General features: G+C 46.3%; 1 protein-coding gene across 3 annotated transcripts in view; it reads right to left on the reverse strand.

Moving 5' to 3' along the window:
• RANGAP1 (Ran GTPase activating protein 1) overlaps positions 1-17320 on the reverse strand; it is a 43323-nt gene extending 26003 nt beyond the window's left edge. Inside the window, exons 1-3 of one of the 3 annotated variants that reach the window (XM_060189035.1) lie at positions 16950-17320; positions 12868-13017; positions 2125-2252 (exon numbers count right to left, since the gene is read on the reverse strand). In XM_060189035.1, coding sequence (XP_060045018.1) covers positions 2125-2252; positions 12868-12979 — 240 coding nt within the window. In that variant the 5' untranslated portion in view covers positions 12980-13017; positions 16950-17320. Of the gene's footprint in view, positions 1-2124; positions 2253-12867; positions 13018-13595; positions 13703-16949 lie in introns of those variants that run through there. The other 2 variants (XM_007523414.3, XM_060189034.1) reach the window with 2 other exon arrangements.
• Positions 17321-18330: the final 1010 nt, after the last annotated feature.

Consider the following 18330-nt stretch of genomic DNA (forward strand, 5'->3'; position numbering starts at 1 on the left):
TGATGTCATCATTGTTAGGACAGAGAGAAATGCAGAGAGGAGGGGAAGACAGAGAAGGGGAGAGAAAGATAGACACCTGCAGACCTGCTTTCACTGCCTATGAAGCAACACAGCGACCCCTCTGCAGGTGGGGAGCTGGGGGCTAGAACTGGGATCCTTATGCCAGTCCTTGCATTTTGTGCCACATGTGCTTAAGCTGCTGCACTAGCACCTGACTCCCCTGTACTTAGTTTTTCTTAATGCTACAAGTATACAGGGCCTTGTGCATGTGTGACCCCACTGCTGAACATCCTCCTTAGGCCATTTTCTTTCATTTTTTTAAAGTAGATATTTGTGTGTTTTTAAAACTTTTTAAAAATTTTATTATCGGATAGAGACAGAGAAATTGAGAGGGGAGGGGGAAGATAAGAGAGGGAGAGAGACAAAGAGACACCTGCAGCTCAATTTCACCACTCATGAAGCATTCCCCTTGTAGGTGGGGATGAGGGGCTTGAACCTGTGTCCTTGTGCACTGTAGTGTGTGCACTTAACCAGATGTGCAACCACCTGGCCCCTACTATTTTCTTTAATTTATTTTAGAAGGAGAAACACCACAACACCACTTTGGCTGTGATGCCAAGGTTTGAAAAGGCTTCATGCACTACAGTGTATGTGTTCTATCAAATGAGCTGTCTCTTCGCTCTACGTCCTTGAAGTCTGTGTTCAGCCCCTCTGTTCACCTTCAAATCCTGGGCTGCACTGTTCCCACCTATCAAGATTAATGCGTTGTAACAGGAGAGATGACATCTTACACCAGTAATATGCCTAGAACACTCCCACATTGGGTTTCTTCCTGTATAACAGCAAGCTGGAGACCTTGGGGGAGAGAGTAATTCCAAGTGCTGAATCCACTCATACATCAACATTCCCACTGGCTAAGCTCTTTCATGATGTGAGTCTTATCTAGCAAACACAGCAACTGGTCAGGGAGGAAAAAGTCCCAATTTGTACAAGGCCACATAATAAAAACAAGGTAGTGGTTCTGAGGCATAAACCTGGGCCCCTAAGGTCAAAGCTCCGGTTCAGCAGTCTCCAAGTCTAGATCATTTCTCTCTCTCTCTCTCTCTTTTTTTGCCTCCAGGGTTATTGCTATCAATCCACTGTTCCTGGAGAATATTTTTCCCATTTTGTTGCTTTTGTTGTGTATCATTGTAGTTGTTATTATTATTGTTGTCATAGTTGTTGGATAAAACAGAGAGAAATCAAGAGAGGAGAGGAAGAAGAGAGGAGAGGAAGAGAGAGAGGGGAAAGACAGACACCTGCAGACCTATTTTACTGCCTGTGAAGCGACTCCCCTGCAGGTGGGGAGCCGAGGTCTCAAATAGGGATCCCTGCGCCGGTCCTTGCACTTTGTGCCATGTGTGCTTAACCCACTGAGTTACCTTCTGGTCCCCCATTTCTCTTTTTAATCTTTATTTATTTTGAAATAGAAACAGAAATTGAGAGAGGAGGGGGAAATTAAGAGGAAGAAAGACAAAGAAAGAGACACCTGCAGGCCTACTTCACCACTCATGAAGCTTAACCCTGTAGGTGGGAACGGGGGCTTGAACCTGGGTCTTTGTGTACGTAATGTGTGCACTTAACCAGGTACATCATCATCTGGCCCTGATCATTTCTCCATTCTTGTTCACCACAGGCCACTGGGAACAGCACTTTCCTGGGGTTCTGTGTCTGCATGATTGCACTGCTCCCAGCAAGTTTTTTTTTTTCTCTTTTAGAGAAGGGTGAGAGACAGAGCAGTACTCTGGTAAAAAATAAAAAGAAACAGAGAGGCAGTGGCTTGATAGATGGCACAATGGTAAAGCATTGGAATCTTACAGATGAAGTTGCAAGTTCAATTCGCAGCATTGAATATTCCAAAGTGATGCTCTGGTTCTCTCTACAGAGTGCAATTAGCTGGAACTTCTCAACCCAACATAGCAGTTGAGCTGAAGCCTGATGAGCAGAAGATTGTTCTGAGGAGGCTAGACAAAGAGGAGCTGCCTGCAGTGACTGCCAACAAGGGAACGTATGGACACGCAAAGGGCTGTGGCAATGGGAGCAGTAGCTCATCCCCAAATCCAGTATGAACCCAGGACATCTCACCTTCAACTCTGGCTTCTTCTCCAACGCTTTAGCGATGACCCTGGCTGCTTCCACACCTACTGTGTTGCCTTCTAGTCGTAGAGCCTCTAAGCCATCAAAGTCTTCTATCTCTTTAATCACCTCTTTGGCTGTTCAAAAACAAAGAACAGAACCTTAGCCTTCGATTTCTGAAAAAACATAGCTAAGAGAGTCTACCTACTATCTCATCATCTATTGCGTGCCAGATGCTGGCTCACCAAGGGGCATGAGTCAGGCTTAATCTACCAAAGGAATTGAGAAACACACACACGCACACAAGCACGAACGCACACAGAATACAACCGGTTAAATGGGGTAATGGCATCTAACTCAGAGTCAGCAGTACATCAGCATGAAGACCTTCAGTGTAGACTGTTTTGCATATGGGTATACTCTGCACTGCTTTTATTATGGGGAAAGGTTCCAAGCAACCCAATGCTCATCAACAGAGAGTAGGATGGTAGTTCAACTCAACAGTGAAATCATTATGAAATACTGACAGAAGGATTTGAATTGAAAAATATGCATGTATTATGGGCCAGAGAGGTGACTCAGCAGTACAGCTCATGGTACACATAGGTGAAGCCCTCAGTTTGATTCTAATACCATTTTAAAAAATGTGGTCTGGGAGGTGGCATAGTGGATAAAGCATTGGACTTTCAAGCATGAGGTCCCAAGTTCAATCCCTGGCAGCACATGTACCAGAGTGCTGTCTGGTTCTTTCTCTCCCCTCCTATCATTCTAATGAGTAAATAAATTCTTTTTTTATCTTTTAAAAACTTACTTTTTTCCCCTATTTATTTATTCCTTTTTGTTGCCCTTGTTTTATTGTACTTGTTGTTGGATAGGACGGAGAGAAATGAAGATAGGAGGGGACGACAGAGAAGGGGAGAGAAAGAAAGACACCTGCAGACTTGCTTCACCGTTTGTGAAGCGACTCCCCTGAGGGGGGGACGGGCCTTGAACTGGGATGCTTATGCCAGTCATTGCACGTTGTGCCATGTGCGCTTAACCCCCTGTGCTACCACCCAACTCCCAATAAATACATTCTTAAAAAAAAAAAAAAAAGGCAATGGGTTAAGTGTGGCCCGAAGCAAGGACTGGCACAAGGATCCCGGTTTGAGTCCTCAGCTCCCCACTTGCAGGGGGGTCGCTACACAGGCGGTGACGCAGGTCTGCATGTGTCTTAAAAAAAAAAAAAGAGAGGGAGTCAGGTGGTAGCGCAGCGAGTTACAAAGCACAAGGACCGGCGTAAGGATCCCGGTTCGAGCCCCTGGCTCCCCACCTACAGGGGAGTCTCTTCACAGGTAGTGAAGCAGGTCTGCACGTGTCTGTCTTTCTCTCCCCCCTCTGTCTTCCCATCTCTCTCCATTTCTCTCTGTCCTATGCAACAACGACATCAATAACAATAATAACTACAACAATAAAAACAAGGGCAACAAATGGGAATAAATAAATATTTTTAAAAATTAATGGGAGTTGGGCGGTAGCGCAGTGGTTAAGCACAGGTGGCGCAAAGCACAAGGACTGGCGTAAGGATCCCAATTCAAGCCCCCAGCTCCCCACCTACAGTGGTGTTGCTTCACAAGCGGTGAAGCAGGTCTGCAGGTGTCTATATCTTTCCCCCTCCTCTCTCCATTTCTCTCTGTCCTATCCAACAACGACGACATCAATAACAACAACAATAATAACTACAACAATAAAACAACAAGGGCAATAAAAAGGGAAAATGAATAAATATTTTTAAAAATTTTAAAAATAAAGAAAAGAAACCTTGGTGCTGTGGTCTCTTTTACTGTATTTCTTCTCTCCCTCTCTACATCTTCGTCCCTATCTTAAAAAAAAAAAAAAAAGACGAAAAAATGTGTGTGTACACACACATACACACACACATGAAGCGTAAATCAAATGTTGGGGAGATAGCATTACAGTTATGCAAAAGACTTTAATACCTGAGACTCTTGAGATCCCAGGTTCAACCCCCAGCACCACCATAAGCCAGAACTGAGCACTGCTACGGTCTCATTTATTTATTTATTTATTTTACTTCCATGGTTATCGCTGGGGCTCAGTGACAGCTCTACAAATTCGCTGCTCCCAGAGGACATTTTTTTCTATTTTATTAGGTAGGACATAGAGAAATTGGGGGGGGGGGGTAGAGGGGAAGAGAAAGACAGACACCTGCAGACCTACTTCACCACTAGTAAAGTGACTTCTCTGTAGGTAGGGGACCAGGGCTCGAACCAGGTTCCTTGCACTTCGTACTATGTGCATCACTGCCCGCCCCCCCATCTCTGTTTCTTTCTGCTATCTCTCTCTCATTAAAAAAGGAATAAATAAATAGGGAGTCAGATGGTAGCGCAGTGGGTTAAGCACACATGGCGCAAAGTGCAAGGACCAGCAGAAGGATCCTGGTTTGAGCCCCAGCTCCCCACCTGCAGGGGTGTCACTTCACAATCGGTGAAGCAGGTATCTATCTGGTCTGCAGGTCTGCAGGTATCTATCTTTCTCTCCCCCCTCTGTCTTCCCCTCCTCTCTCCATTTCTTTCTGTCCTATCCAACAACAACATCAATAACAACAATACACGTGGCGCAAAGTGCAGGGACCAGTGTAAGGATCGCGATTCGAGCCCTGACTGCCTAACCGCAGGGGAGTCACTTCACAGGTGATCAAGCAGGTCTGCAGGTGTCTTTCTCTCCCCGTCTTCCCCATCTCGCTGGATTTCTCTATGTCCTATCCAACAACGAACGACATCAACATCAACAACAATGTTGATCACAACAAGGCCACAGAAACAAGGGCAACAAAAGGGGAAAAGAAAAAAATGGCCTCTAGGAGCAGTGGATTCATGGTGCAGGCACTGAGCCCAGGCAAAAACCAAGGAAGGCAAATAATAATAATAATAATAATAATAAATAAATAACAACAATTACAACAACAAACAAGGGCAACAAAAGGGAATAAATATTTTTTAAAAGTATATCACAACTTTTTTTCTTTAAAAAATTTTTTTTTAATTATCTTCATTTATTTATTAGATAGAAACAACCAGAAATTGACAGGCTAGGAGAAGATAGAGAGGGAGAGCGACAGATACACACACCTGCAACACTGCTTCACCACTCGCAAAGCTTTCCCCTTACAGGTGGGGAGTAGGGGCTCGAACATGGGTCCTTGCACACTGGAACATGTGCACTCAGCCAGGTGGGCTAGCACCCAGCCCCCTGATCACAACTTTCTAAATATTACACATATTCTTCACACACACACACACACACACACACACACACACACACACACACACACACACACACGTTACATGAGACAAAATAAAGTCTAGTTTGGCAGACACAGGATGCTGACAAACACACGGTGAAGTAATGACGATGTAAATAGGAGAATAAGGTAGAACTTGACCTTCCAGGTTACAAGAAGCAAAGAAGGGTCTTAAAGTTGTGACTCCTAACCTGTCAGGTAACCTAAGTTGTCTGGGCAGGAAGCCTTTATACATGCCTCATATCTGCCCCTGAGCTATAGCAGCTCTTCCTCAGAAACCCTCACCTATACTATAAGCAGGTCAAATCTCCTCTCCACAGTCTTAGTTTCTGCTACAGTTCTACACTGACTGCAATGACTACACAATCATGCATGACACGGTAATTTCACTGATGTCAGCTTCCTCACTAGACCATGAGCTCAGTGAGAAGGGGCATACCACACCCCCTAAAGATGAGCACTTAATATTCCTTGCCACATCTAAAAGCTATTTACTCTTACATTTACTTACAGTTGAGTAAATTGAGAAACAAACAGGGTAAGCAGTTACCTCATTCACTTTCTAGTTCTTATTTCATAGCAAATAAGGCTGAACAGGTATGAACTTCCCATTTCCTAAAGGGGAAGCTGAACTTTTAAGGCATGAAGTAATTGTGCCCTAGTTTCAGGCTAGTTTTCTAAAACTGAGTCTAGGTGTTCCACCCTTGGCCCTTGCTTCTGTGTATAAACATAAACCTTATGCAGCCCCTGGTTCTAAAGTCCCTCAATTGTTCAAGAGTTTTTAATACCTTACCAGGGAGAGAAAAGGTCCTTCTACGTTTCTCCTCATGATACTCATAAGTACTTGCCCTTCTCCACTACACTGGCTACACTGGCTCAATCCCAGCTGAAATGAACCTCCTCCTGGATCCACAATCAGGCTACCTCAACACAGCACTCAAGGGCTTTGTCCTGTGCTCCCTATGAGTTTATTTCCTTTCTCCCACCCAACCCATGTATTGGCTCTTATGCTAAATTCACAGGGTCTCCCTGTCTATAGGGCCTTTTCTTCAAGTCCTTCAGGACAATGCAAATACCACCTTGTCCACAGACTTCCTGGGTCCTCCTAAGCTAAAAGTCCTCAGTCTTGCTTCAAGAATCTTCTGTTCATGTGTTTTGGAGTATGTTTCATCTTTTGATTCTATTACCTATTTGAGGGAAATTCATTCCTGTTCCAGGTATAATCTGTGTCTAGTTGGGCATCCCAGGTGACATACAAAAGTGGGAGGTGGCTCAGGAGGATAAAGTGCTGGACTCTCAAACATAAGGTCCTAAGTTTGATCTCTAACATCACATGTACTGGAGTGGTGCTCTGGTTCTCTTTCAATAAGTAAGTAAACAAATCTTGGGGTCAGGGAGAGAAGTGAGGGTGTAGAGGGAAAATGTGCTCATTCCCTGCTGGCAAAGTGGTTATCTGCATGGATTTTAAAGGCAGACAAACTTGAGTTGTAAAACCAGCTCTACTACTTGTAGCTATTCCCTTCAGCTCCCTAAGGTTCAATTTTCTTTTTCTTTTTATCTATTTATTTTATTTATAAAATAGAAAATATCGACAAAACCGTAGAATGAAAAGGGTACAATTCCACACATTTCCCACCACCAGAACTCTACTGGAAGCTTTCCTACTCTTTCTCTCTCTGGAAGCGTGGACCCAGGGTCATTATGGGGTGCAGAAGGTGGAAGGTCTGGCTTACATAATTGCTTTTCCACTGAACATGGATGTTGGCAGGTTGATCCATACTCCCAGTCTGTCCCTACCTTTCCCTAGTGAGGCAGGGCTCTGGGGAGGTGGGGTTCCAGGGTAGACTGGTGAGACTGCCTGTCTGGGGGGGTCAGGCTGACATCATGGTAGCATCTGCAACTTGGTGTTTAGAACTTTGCTTCCTCCTTTTTTTTTTTTTTTAAGATTTTATTTATTCATGAAGATAGAAGAGAGAAAGAACCAGACATCACTCTGGTACATGTGCTGCTGGGGATTAAACTCAGGACCTCATGCTTGAGAATCCAACGCTTTATCCACTGTGCCACCTCCTGGACCACTGCTTCCTCCTTTCTTGTGGGTTCAGTAGTTCTTGTAAAGTGGGGTTGATTGTGCCAAATTCCTTTAGTTCTTGAATATTTGAGAAAACCTTTATTTTCCCCTCATATTTGAAGGATAATTTTGCAGGATACAATATTCATAGCTGGAATGCCCTCTCCTTTAGTACTTTGAATATGTCACTCCACTCTCTCCTTGCCTCTAGAGTTTGTGAAATCTGATGAGAGACTTATAGCTCTGCCTTTGTATGTAACTTCTTTCCTTTCCCTAGCAGCCAGCAAAATTTTTTCCTTGTTGTTGACTTTTGATAGTTTTACAGTAATGTGCCTTGGCGTTGGTCTTTTTGTATTTATAAATCTGGGTGATCATTTTGCCTCTTGAATGAGAATGTTCTGAGAGTTTCCCAAGTGAGGGAAGTTCTCAGCTAAAATTGCTCTGAAAATGGACTCTGGGCCTTTGGCTTTGTCCTCCTGCTCAGATATTCCTGTCACTCTTATATTCGATCTTCTGATGGAGTCTGCAATTTCACAGAGAGTTGCTTCAGTCTTTCTGAACCATTCCTCTCCCTCGTCTTTGAATTGAAAGAGTGGGCTGGCCATATCTTCTAGATTGGAGATTATTTCTTCTGAATGTGTGAGTCTCCTTCCTAAGCCTTCTGCCTGGGCATGGACTGCAGTTAGTGTCTCTTGTACTCTCTGGAGTTGTTTGTATTTTTTTCTTTCATGCTTTGTAACTGCTTAGTGAGTTCTGACTAAGTTCTTTTTTCAAGACTTGGAAGATTCTTAGTGATCTCTGTTATAAGTTCCTCTCTTGTGTGTTTTAATTCCATAGTAAAATACTCTTTCAATTCTTGCTTAAGTTCTTGGAGAGTCCTCATAATGAGTTTTCTGTAATCTGTCTCTGAGAATCTCTCTAAATCTGTAATTCCTTGGATTTCATTTTTCATTTCTGTCTGGCATGGTTGGCTGTTTAGTTCTGTTTCTCTGTGCATTATTTATTTATTTTCCCTTTTGTTGCCTTGTTTTATTGTTGTCATAGTTATTATTGTTGTTATTGGACAGGTCAGAGAGAAATGGAAAGAGGAGGGGAAGACAGAGAGGGGGAAAGAAAGACACCGGCAGACTTGCCTCATTGCCCGTGAAGCAACCCCTCTGCAGGTGGGGAGGAAGAGTCTCGAACTGGGATCCTCACAGCGGTCCTTGCACTTCGCGCCACATGAGCTTAACCAGCTGCATGCAAACTGCTCAAGTCTGTGGCGCATTTTTGTGCTGGTTATTGATGGCCAACAGGTGGTGCTATCGTGATCTCTAGGTTTCTCTTGTTTGTATGATCTGAGGGGGATTGAATGGGGGTAGGGGTGGGGGTGTTTGCTCTGGGCTATCTTGTGGTCACAAATGCCCTGTTTTATGTTGTGTCCTTGCCTTAAATTCAGAAGGCTAAACCCCCGAGTCAAAGACTGAGAGGTTTTAAGCCCCTGTCTCTTTTCTTTTGGCACTAGAAACAATGTTACTTGCTTGCTGCTATTAATGTGAAATGCCAAAACGGCCCAGCCCTGCTCCACCCAGAGCTCTGCTGTGACTTTGCTGTTCTTCAACCCGCGCCCCTTCTCATCCCAACCGCATGTGAGCACCCACCTGAGGCTGCAGAACTTTCAGCTGTAGGTTATGACTTTAGTTGGGTCTCTTGTATTTATTTATCGTTTTGGGATAAGAGGCGATTCGATCCCTGTTATTCCATGGCCACACCTCCTGGAAGTGTAGGCTCAATTTTCCAATATGGAAAATGGGCGTAAACCTACCTGAAGGGCTTCTGCAAGGATAAGCTGAAATGTTATTTGTATGGCACTTAATCTGCCTGATAGTGCTCAATGAATACCAATTAAATAGTAAACCTTTGGTTACTGATTAAGTTTCAGTCGACCCTCCTAAAATCCTGGCTCTACTATCCACCAAGCTATATGACCTTGGACAAGTGACTAAGTCACCCTAGTGTTTATTGCTTGTTTATAAAACTGCAACACTTGTACCTCTCTCCCTCAGGGATGATGGAGCATCAAAACACAGGGAACTCTTTGTAAATTGTAAGGAGATGTTGGAGGCATATCACTACACCCTCAGACTCAAGCAATCTCTAACTCAGTGGAGGGAGGAGAAGCTGTGGACACACCACAGCAATCAGGCCAGTCAAAACCAGTTTTCCGGGTTGGGCCCAAACTTTACAAGTGCTAATGTAGGTATTGTCTTTACAAGTGCTAATGTAGGTATTGTCGCAAGAGATGCAGAATTAGTCATTGTCATTTGGGTTTGGCCAGGGATGAGAAGCTACAGTATGTATTCTCATTCCTAGTTCTTTCCAGTGCTGGGACATGTATATAGACAGGAGCATCTATCCCTCCCCCCAGGGACATCTGATTATACAGACTTGAATTTGTCCTTTTAGGACACCTCTCTGGGGAGAATGGTTAATTGTAGTCCTTCATAACCTACATTCAGCTCGTCAACGTATATAAGCCTCCCAGTGCCTCATGGGATAATGAGGTCCTGCCTAGCCCGAATCACCCAGCCGTTTACGTTGGAGACTTTAATAGTCATCACCAAGACTGGGGATATTCCTCCACTCGTGCTGACGGCTCTATCTTAGCCGACTGGGCTTCAGCGAATGACCTCTCCCTATTATATTATTATCTTTTCACAGTGCTAGATGGAATAAAGACTCGTCACCCGGCCTGTGCTGGATTAGCACAATCAACGGCCAAGCCTTTCCTGCTACGAGACAAGTTCTCAAGATCTTCCCGCACAGTTATCACCGCCCAGCTATCATCCACATTGGTCTCCAGCTCCCACTGATTCTGTGCTTGGAGAAACTAAGATGGAACTTTTGGAAAGCAAACTGGCGTCTGTTCAGTGATCTTACCAACAAATCTATTCCTGCAATTCCAATTAACTCTATCCCCTCTGAAGATTCCTACAGGCACTTCCGCCAAGCCATCTTCAAAGCAGCTTCCCAAGCCATTCCTCGTGGGAGACGTGCTAACTATACGCCTTGTCTTGATGCTGAATGCGAGCAACTACTAAAGCAGTATGATGAGTCGGGCGACCCAGATGTGGCTGACCATCTCATTGCCTCCCTGGATGCAGCACGCCAAGCCCACTGGCAACAACTCAAAGTTGAACTTCACCCACTCAAGTAGGAAGGCCTGGAAGCTTCTTCATAGTCTGGGTGCCGGTAGCCAACCCTCTCCCGTCTCCCATCCTCCCGTATCTCCAAACTCAGTGGCCAGTCACCTAACTCAAGTTGGACGTGCTAAGATCGACCCAGTCTGGAAAAGAGAAATTTCCCATGAGTCGTCATCCCACTTCCGTTTATCTTGTCCATCTCCAAAACTCTCTCCCTTTACACTGTCTGAACTGGAAGACGCTTTGAAGAGGGTTAAACCGGGAACGGCTGCTGGCTATGATAACATCACCCCAGAACTCATTCTTAACTTGGGCCCTGCGGCAAAGAAGTGGCTCACTACATTCCTGTCCCACATCTTGGAATCTGAATCTATGCCCAAAATTTGGCGTCGTGCGAAGATAGTAGTTTTGAAACCAAAGAAAGACCCAACACTGGCCGCCAGCTATAGACCAATTTCTCTCCTCTCCGTGTGTTACAAACTCCTTGAGAGGCTGATTCTGTCACGTATTTCTCCTCTTATAGAGAAATTCCTATCACCCGCCCAAGCTGGTTTCCACCCAGGAAGATCTACCTGCGAACAAGTCCTGGCCCTCTCAACTTACATTGAAAATGGATTCCAGAAGAATTTAAAGACGGGTGCTGTCTTTGTTGATCTCACAGCAGCCTACGACACGGTCTGGCACCGTGGTCTCCTAGTCAAGATCTCAAGATGCCTTCCTCCATGGGTGGCCAACACTATATCGTTTCTTCTCCAAAACAGAAGATTCCGGGTGCATCTGGGTGACAAGTCTAGCAGATGGAGACTTGTCTCAAGTGGCCTCCCCCAGGGCTCTGTTCTGGCTCCTACGCTATTTAATATTTACATCAATGACCTCCCAGAAACTTCTTCAAGGAAGTTCATCTATGCCGATGACATCTGCTGTGCAACTCAGGCATCCAAGTTCGACATCCTCGAGGAAACACTCACGAAAGACATGTCTCTGATATCTGATTACTGTAAAAAATGGCGACTAATCCCTAGCACTGCAAAAACGGTATCATCTGTTTTCCATCTACACCATGCCTCGGCCTTGCGTGAGCTTAATGTGCAGCTTGATGATACGAGAATCCGGCATGAAGCCCAGCCAGTCTATCTTGGCATTACTCTCGATCGCACTCTGTCATTTCACGAACATCTCATAAAAACTGCAGCAAAGGTGGGTGCGAGGAATAACATCATTGCAAGACTGGCCAGCTCCTCATGGGGCATGAGCGCTTCCACACTACGATCATCATCTCTGGCATTATGCTATTCCACTGCAGAATACTGCGCCCCAGTATGGTTCCGTAGCCCCCATGTCCACTTGGTCAATTCCAAATTATATTCCTCCATGAGGATAATTTCTGGAACCATCCGTTCCACCCCGGTTCCATGGCTGCCAGTTCTTAGCAACATCGCCCCGCCAGATATTCGTCAGGATGCGGCATCATCTAAGTTCATTTCCCACGTCTACGTTCAACCGGACCTGCCAATATACACGGATATCTTCGCCCACCCTGTTCAACGCTTGATGTCTCGTCACCCAATCTGGTCTCCTACGCCTACACTGAACTTCTCTATTCCAGACTCTTGGAAACAGAGTTGGCAGTCAGCTGAGGTAAAGAACAAACACCTCATCACAGACCCCTGCAAGCGTCAACCCGGCTTTGACCTAGCACATTATGATTGGGCCCTCCTCAATCGCTATCAAACAGGCCATGGCCGGTGCGCCGCTATGATCCATCGCTGGGGAGCCAGAGACAACCCAAACTGCCCCTGCGGCTACAGACAGACTATGACCCACATAGTTAACGACTGCCACCTCTCCAGATTCAAAGGAGGTCTCGAAACTTTACATCAGGCTCAACCTGATGCTGTTGACTGGCTACGGAAGAAGGGCAAACGCTAGAAGAAGAATAGCCTACATTCCCTCTTAAGAGATAAAGGGGCTCTTTCTGCGTACCAGCCTGGGCTGTCACTGGCAGGGATACCTAACACAAAACATGAAAGGAGGTTTGTGGGTACCCATGAGCCAATCATCTGTGAGCCTCACGACTGGATGAGCCAGCTAGACCAGTTTTGATAGCAGCAATGGTGATAATGTAACCTAAAGAGTATGACAACCAATAAGTAGTCCTGTCTTCCTCTCCTCCCCTGGGCCAGTCACACACTCACCATCTTCTGCAGTGTTGAGTTTGAGGCTTTTGCCCTTGAAACTCAGCTGTCCTCCTGCCACCTGGGTTTTGGCCAGTGTCTCTGCCAGCTTGGCGATGTCTTCAGAAGCCATGCTGGCCACGCTGGTGGGCTCCCTTGGAGATCTACAAACTGAGGAAGTTAACATTTCATTAGAGAGGAGTCTGCTGGGGTCCCTTGTTAGGGATGGCAGGATAAGACATCAGTCATCCTGGAGGTCTGATCCCTCTCCCATCATCCTGTAGAAACCCCAAGAGCTAAATTATTCATTAAAAAATGAAAATAGGGGACCAGACAGTGGCATACCTGGTTAAATACATGCATTATAGTGCAAGAAGACCTGGGTTCAAGCCCCTGGTTCCCACCTATAGAGGGAAAGCTTCATAAGTGGTAAAGTAGGGCTGCAGGTGTCTCTCTGTCTCTTTCCATCTCCCTCCCCTCTCAATTTTTCTGTCTCTATAAAAAAAAAAAAAAAATGAAAACAGCATTAGGGAAGAACAGTTCCAGAAAGGTCAAGGAGGTGGCAAGAGAGCAGAAGAAACATGTTTTAGTCGTGGAAGAGTCACTATTCTACTACAAGTTCACCTCTGCCTGACCATCCCAGCTAGGACTTCTAGCAAAGTCACATGAGCTGCCATTTCCTGGGTCCCCAGTGAATGACGGTTGAGTCTCAGACCAATGACTACAAAGAATCTGCCTCAAGCACACACCTGCCTGATCATCTTGGTTATTCTCTGTTTGAGGGTCCCACTCCTCATACAGAACAGAGATGGGTATGGGATTCAGGTCATCCATCCCAGGGAATGCCCCACCACCCAGGCTGGCATGACTCTGGGATTGGGGTACAGGGGTCAGCCCACTGTGGGCCACTTTGAACCCTGGTCAGGAGACTGAGCGCCCATGGTAGCCAGACATTAGGGGTTTCTAGGAGACCAGAGGTTTCTACATCACAACAGCCATCATCACAATAGATCAGAGACAGAGTAACTGTATAAAAGGAGCTTCCAGCCTAGAGATCAGCCAAAAAAAAGGAACACTATTTCTCCAGAAAGGAGATGACAGGTGGCAGGACCAAGGAAGACTGCTAAAGGGACCGAAGTAGAAGGTGCCCACAGAGTCTTTTATCCAGATGCCTCCTCCACTCAGCTCAGAGGCAGTGTGGTAGCTCCCCACCCTCCCACTCCTCCAGGCTTCTTATGGGCTCAAATAGCTTCCCAACTTCTTCTCCCTATCGTAATCATTATCATACTGGTATGTGTATCTTTATCAATAAGCATAAGTCATTCTTCTGGACTAGGAGTTATCCATTCATTAACTCCACATTTATTGTGTATTACTGTGTGCTAAACATTATTTCCAGTACCAGATATTTAGTATCTTAGTGACAAGAAAAAGGAATAGGAAAGGAGATAAGCAGTTTTTCAAGGGGTTGTAATTTAAAGTAGAATGAGTAAAGTTACTATTAGGACAGAAAGACTTGGAGGCTATTAGGGGTTAGGGAATGATATTTGGAGGAGAGAATTCCTACAAAAAGAACAGAAAAGGTAAAGCTGGGGTGTGGGGGGGAGGAGAGTAAGAGAAGCTCAAGGAGTTTCCTGGGCCGGAGCACACAGTGAGGGAGCATGAAAGGAAGTAAGAGATGCAAATAGCAGGGGAAGGGGGGGGGCTTGGGATGATAGCACATTGTGCAAAAGACTTTCATGCTTGAGCCTCCAAGGTACCAGGTTCAATTCACAGTACCACCATAAGCCAGAGCTGAACACTGTTGGGGGGGGGGGAGTCATAATCACAAAGGTTTTAATAAAACCTATGGCTTTCACTCTGAGTGATAACACCTCTGGAGGGCTTCTGGCAGAGAGCCCTGGTGTAACATGTTTGACAGGATCATTCCATCTGACCATAGGCTCTAGTACCAAGAAGTGATCTCAAGAATGATAGAAGGGACTGGGTGGTGGCGCACCTGGCTGAGCACACGTGACAATGTGCAAGGACCCAGGTTTGAGCCCCCACTCCCCACAAGGGGAAAATTTTGCAAGCGATGAAGCAATGTTGGCAGGTGTCTCTCTCTCCCTATTTTATTTTTTATATTTTTATTTGTTTTCCCTATTGTTGCCCTAGCTGTCTTTTTTGTTGTTGTTATTGATGTCGTCATTGTTGGATAGGATAGAGAGAAATGGAGAGAGGAGGGGAAGACAGAGAGGGGGAGAGAAAGACAGACACCTGCAGACCTGCTTCACTGCCTGTGAAGCGACTCCCCTGAAAGTGGGGAGCCTGGGGCTCGAACCAGGATCCTTACGCAGGTTCTTGCACTTAGCACCACATGCGCTTAACCCACTGCACTACCACTCAACTCCCTCTTTTTTTTTTTCTCCTTACCAGAGCACTGCTCAGCTCTGGCTTATGGGGGCGTGGGGGACTGAACCTGGGACTTGAGAGCCTCAGGCATGAAAGTCTCTTTGCATAACCATTATGCTATATCCCCACCCTGTCTCTCCCTCTCTCTCACCCCCTTCCCTCTAGATTCCTGGCTGTCTCTATCCAATAAATAAAATAAAGATAATAAAACAATAACAAAAGAATGATAGGAGAAATGGAATAAAAACTAGCTTGGGGCCAGGGAGATAGCAGGGTAAAATGCCTCAGCTACCAATAGACAGAGCTACGTGAAGCTCTGGTCAAAAAGATCTAACTTAAAATGCCACCAACTGCTGCAGTTCTGGAACATGATGAAAGAACATTATGCTATTCAGGTACACTTTATTCTTCCTGGTAACCCTAAAAGTATAAAACAGCGGCAGTCAAAACAGCTCACTGGGGTAGTATGCCTGCGTAGCCAAGCACGGCAATTCAAGCCCAATCCTCCCCACTTAACCAGAGGAAGCTTCCATGCTGTGGTGTCTTTCCCTGTCTTTGTCTCTAAGTCAGTCAGAAGCAGGGAAGCTCTGGCTAAGGAAAAAAAGGGGGGGCATGGCAAGGAGTTGAGGGGGTGTTAAAGACCAGTGCACCATGGTGGAGCTAAGTTGGTGGTAAGAGGTATGCTGGAACCTATCACTGGAGATAAGAAATTGTATTCACGTAACAACTGCTTGAAAAGAAAAAGAAAAAAATAAAAGGAAAAAACTTAACAGCCCATCCCCCCCAAGTCAAATTAACCCCACTGCATTCTTTTCCCTTAACCAATTACACTTCTTGTGAGCACAACCCAACCCAAGCAATCTATCTTGCAACAGGATGTGACTTAATATTTAGTATCAGAAATCTCATCTTTATCAAAGGAACAAAACCAAATTCATGCTGTCAACTGGGTAGCCACAGCTATTTGGAGGATCACCTCAAACCAGGGTTAGTGCTACAGTGACCACTTTCAAAGTCCTCCTTTACGGCCTTGCAGTCACAGAGAAGTCATTTCCGAGTTTTTAACTCCAGGGTTCCCCCCTGCAGGTGCCTCCAGAAATAAACTATCAGACAGCGGAAAAGCTCCTCACAGTCAGTGTCTAATTCTCCGTGCACCCAGCAACAGCCGGTTTGTTGGTAACAATGGGGCAATTTCAAGCTAGGAGAAGGGTGGTGGGTGTCTCCAGATGGCGTATGAACCCAGAACTTTTCCACACACACCCCCACACAAAAGGCTAAGAAATCGTAGTTAGCACAAAGAGGTGAGCCGCGCTGACCGGTGGGCGAAGGCGCAGGGCGCAGCGCGCGGGCGAGGAGCACAGCATCCTGCAGCCGGCCACGCTGTGACTCAGGCCGATTCCCCGGGCTGCGGCGCCGGCCAGGCCCTCGGGGACCGTGGGGCGACTGGAAGGCGGCGGCGGATGACAGACTCCAGAGCCCCACCGGGATCCCTGGAGGACGTGCACCGCCTCCCGCGGAAACCGAAGCCAGAGAGACGCTGAGCGGCTCGGCGGGCCCCCAGCCCGCGGCTCGGCAGTGAAAGGGGCCAGCATCCCCAGGCCCAAGGGGAGAAGGCGCCCGGGGCGCCACACCTCCCTCCCCATAGGCTGGGCTATGCTGCTCCTGCCCCAACCCACGTAGGTGACGGGAAAAGCAAAGGCGACCCCGACCTACAGTAAAGCAGGCGGCGCCGCCGCGTGGGGCGACCCGAGAGCACGCGATCGCCCGGCGGGCGGGATCGGATTTAGGGTCCGGGTCAGGTCAGGTCGGGCGCTCGCCACCTCCGAGTGCAGCGGTCCCAGAGCCCACTCTGTCAGTCTGTCAGAGCTCGGGGTGCTTCTTCGTACTCACGTCCCAGCACCACCTGCTCCGCGCACCTCGGCGGATGATGGCGGAGGAGGAGGATTTTGAAAGCCGGCAGTTTCTTTCCTTCAATTTGATTTGTTCGAGGCCCAGGCTGGCTTCCCTGTCCGATGCGCGCGTGGCCTACCGGGTATGGTAGTCTAATTCTCCGGCGCGGGGCGCGGTGGACGTTTCAGGAGGGCTCTCGCGAACTACCAATCCCTTGGTGCACCGCGTCTGATAGCACCGGCGTCGAGTCGTTCTTCGCGGTCTATTTCCGGCTTTCTGGCTCTTGTTCTGGAGACCACAGGGCGGGTTTATCCACTAGCTCCCAAGGAGACTACAATTCCCATAAGGCCGCGCGACACAACCCTCTCAGTGCTTCCGGAAAGATTCACGTTCATGTAACTTTATTGGTGCTGACGAAGGTTTGCTTGCTGGCTTCTCCAGCAATAAATAGGTATTCATTTCCTGGAAGGAAAGCTTTGCTTTGCTTTGTTTGCTTTGGTCCCATGAAATTGGAAGGGCATTGGAAGGTTTCCACATAACTAGCCACAAGTTACTAAATAGCTAAAAAGAGGAAATAGTAAACTTGTTACTAAACCTTACACCTGTGTGTGCATTAACCAAGTGTTCTGCGTTAATATCAGTGATATCATTAATATGAATAATACAACTAACGTCCACCTGCCACCTCGGGTTAGGGTGCAGGAGGACACAGTATTACCATCTAGTCAATAAAGGATTACATTTAATCAAATAAAACTTCAGAAGAACCCAAATTGTGGGATATGCTTCTAAAAAGTGTGTCATGAAATACAAGAGAAAACAGAGACTGTTGCACATTAAAGGAGACTGATTTCATGCCTGGTTCAACCCTAGCACTACCGTAAACTGGAACTAAGCAGTGGTCTTGACTTTAAAAAAAGAAAACGAAAACATAACCGGTTCGAGCCCCCAGCTCCCCACCTGCAGGGGAGTCGCTTCACAGGCGGTGAAGCAGGTCTGCAGGTGTCTGTCTTTCTCTCCCCCTCTCTGTCTTCCCCTCCTCTCTCCATTTTTCTCTGTCCTATCTAACAACGACGGCATCAATAGCAACAACAATAATAACTACATCAACAATAAAAAACAAGGGCAACAAAAGGGAAACTAAATAAATTTAAAAAATAAAAGAAAAAATAAAAGGGAGGGTAGGTGGAGCGGAGCTGA

This window comes from Erinaceus europaeus, chromosome 4 (genome assembly GCF_950295315.1).
Source record: "Erinaceus europaeus chromosome 4, mEriEur2.1, whole genome shotgun sequence".
In the NCBI taxonomy this organism is placed as follows: domain Eukaryota; kingdom Metazoa; phylum Chordata; class Mammalia; order Eulipotyphla; family Erinaceidae; genus Erinaceus; species Erinaceus europaeus.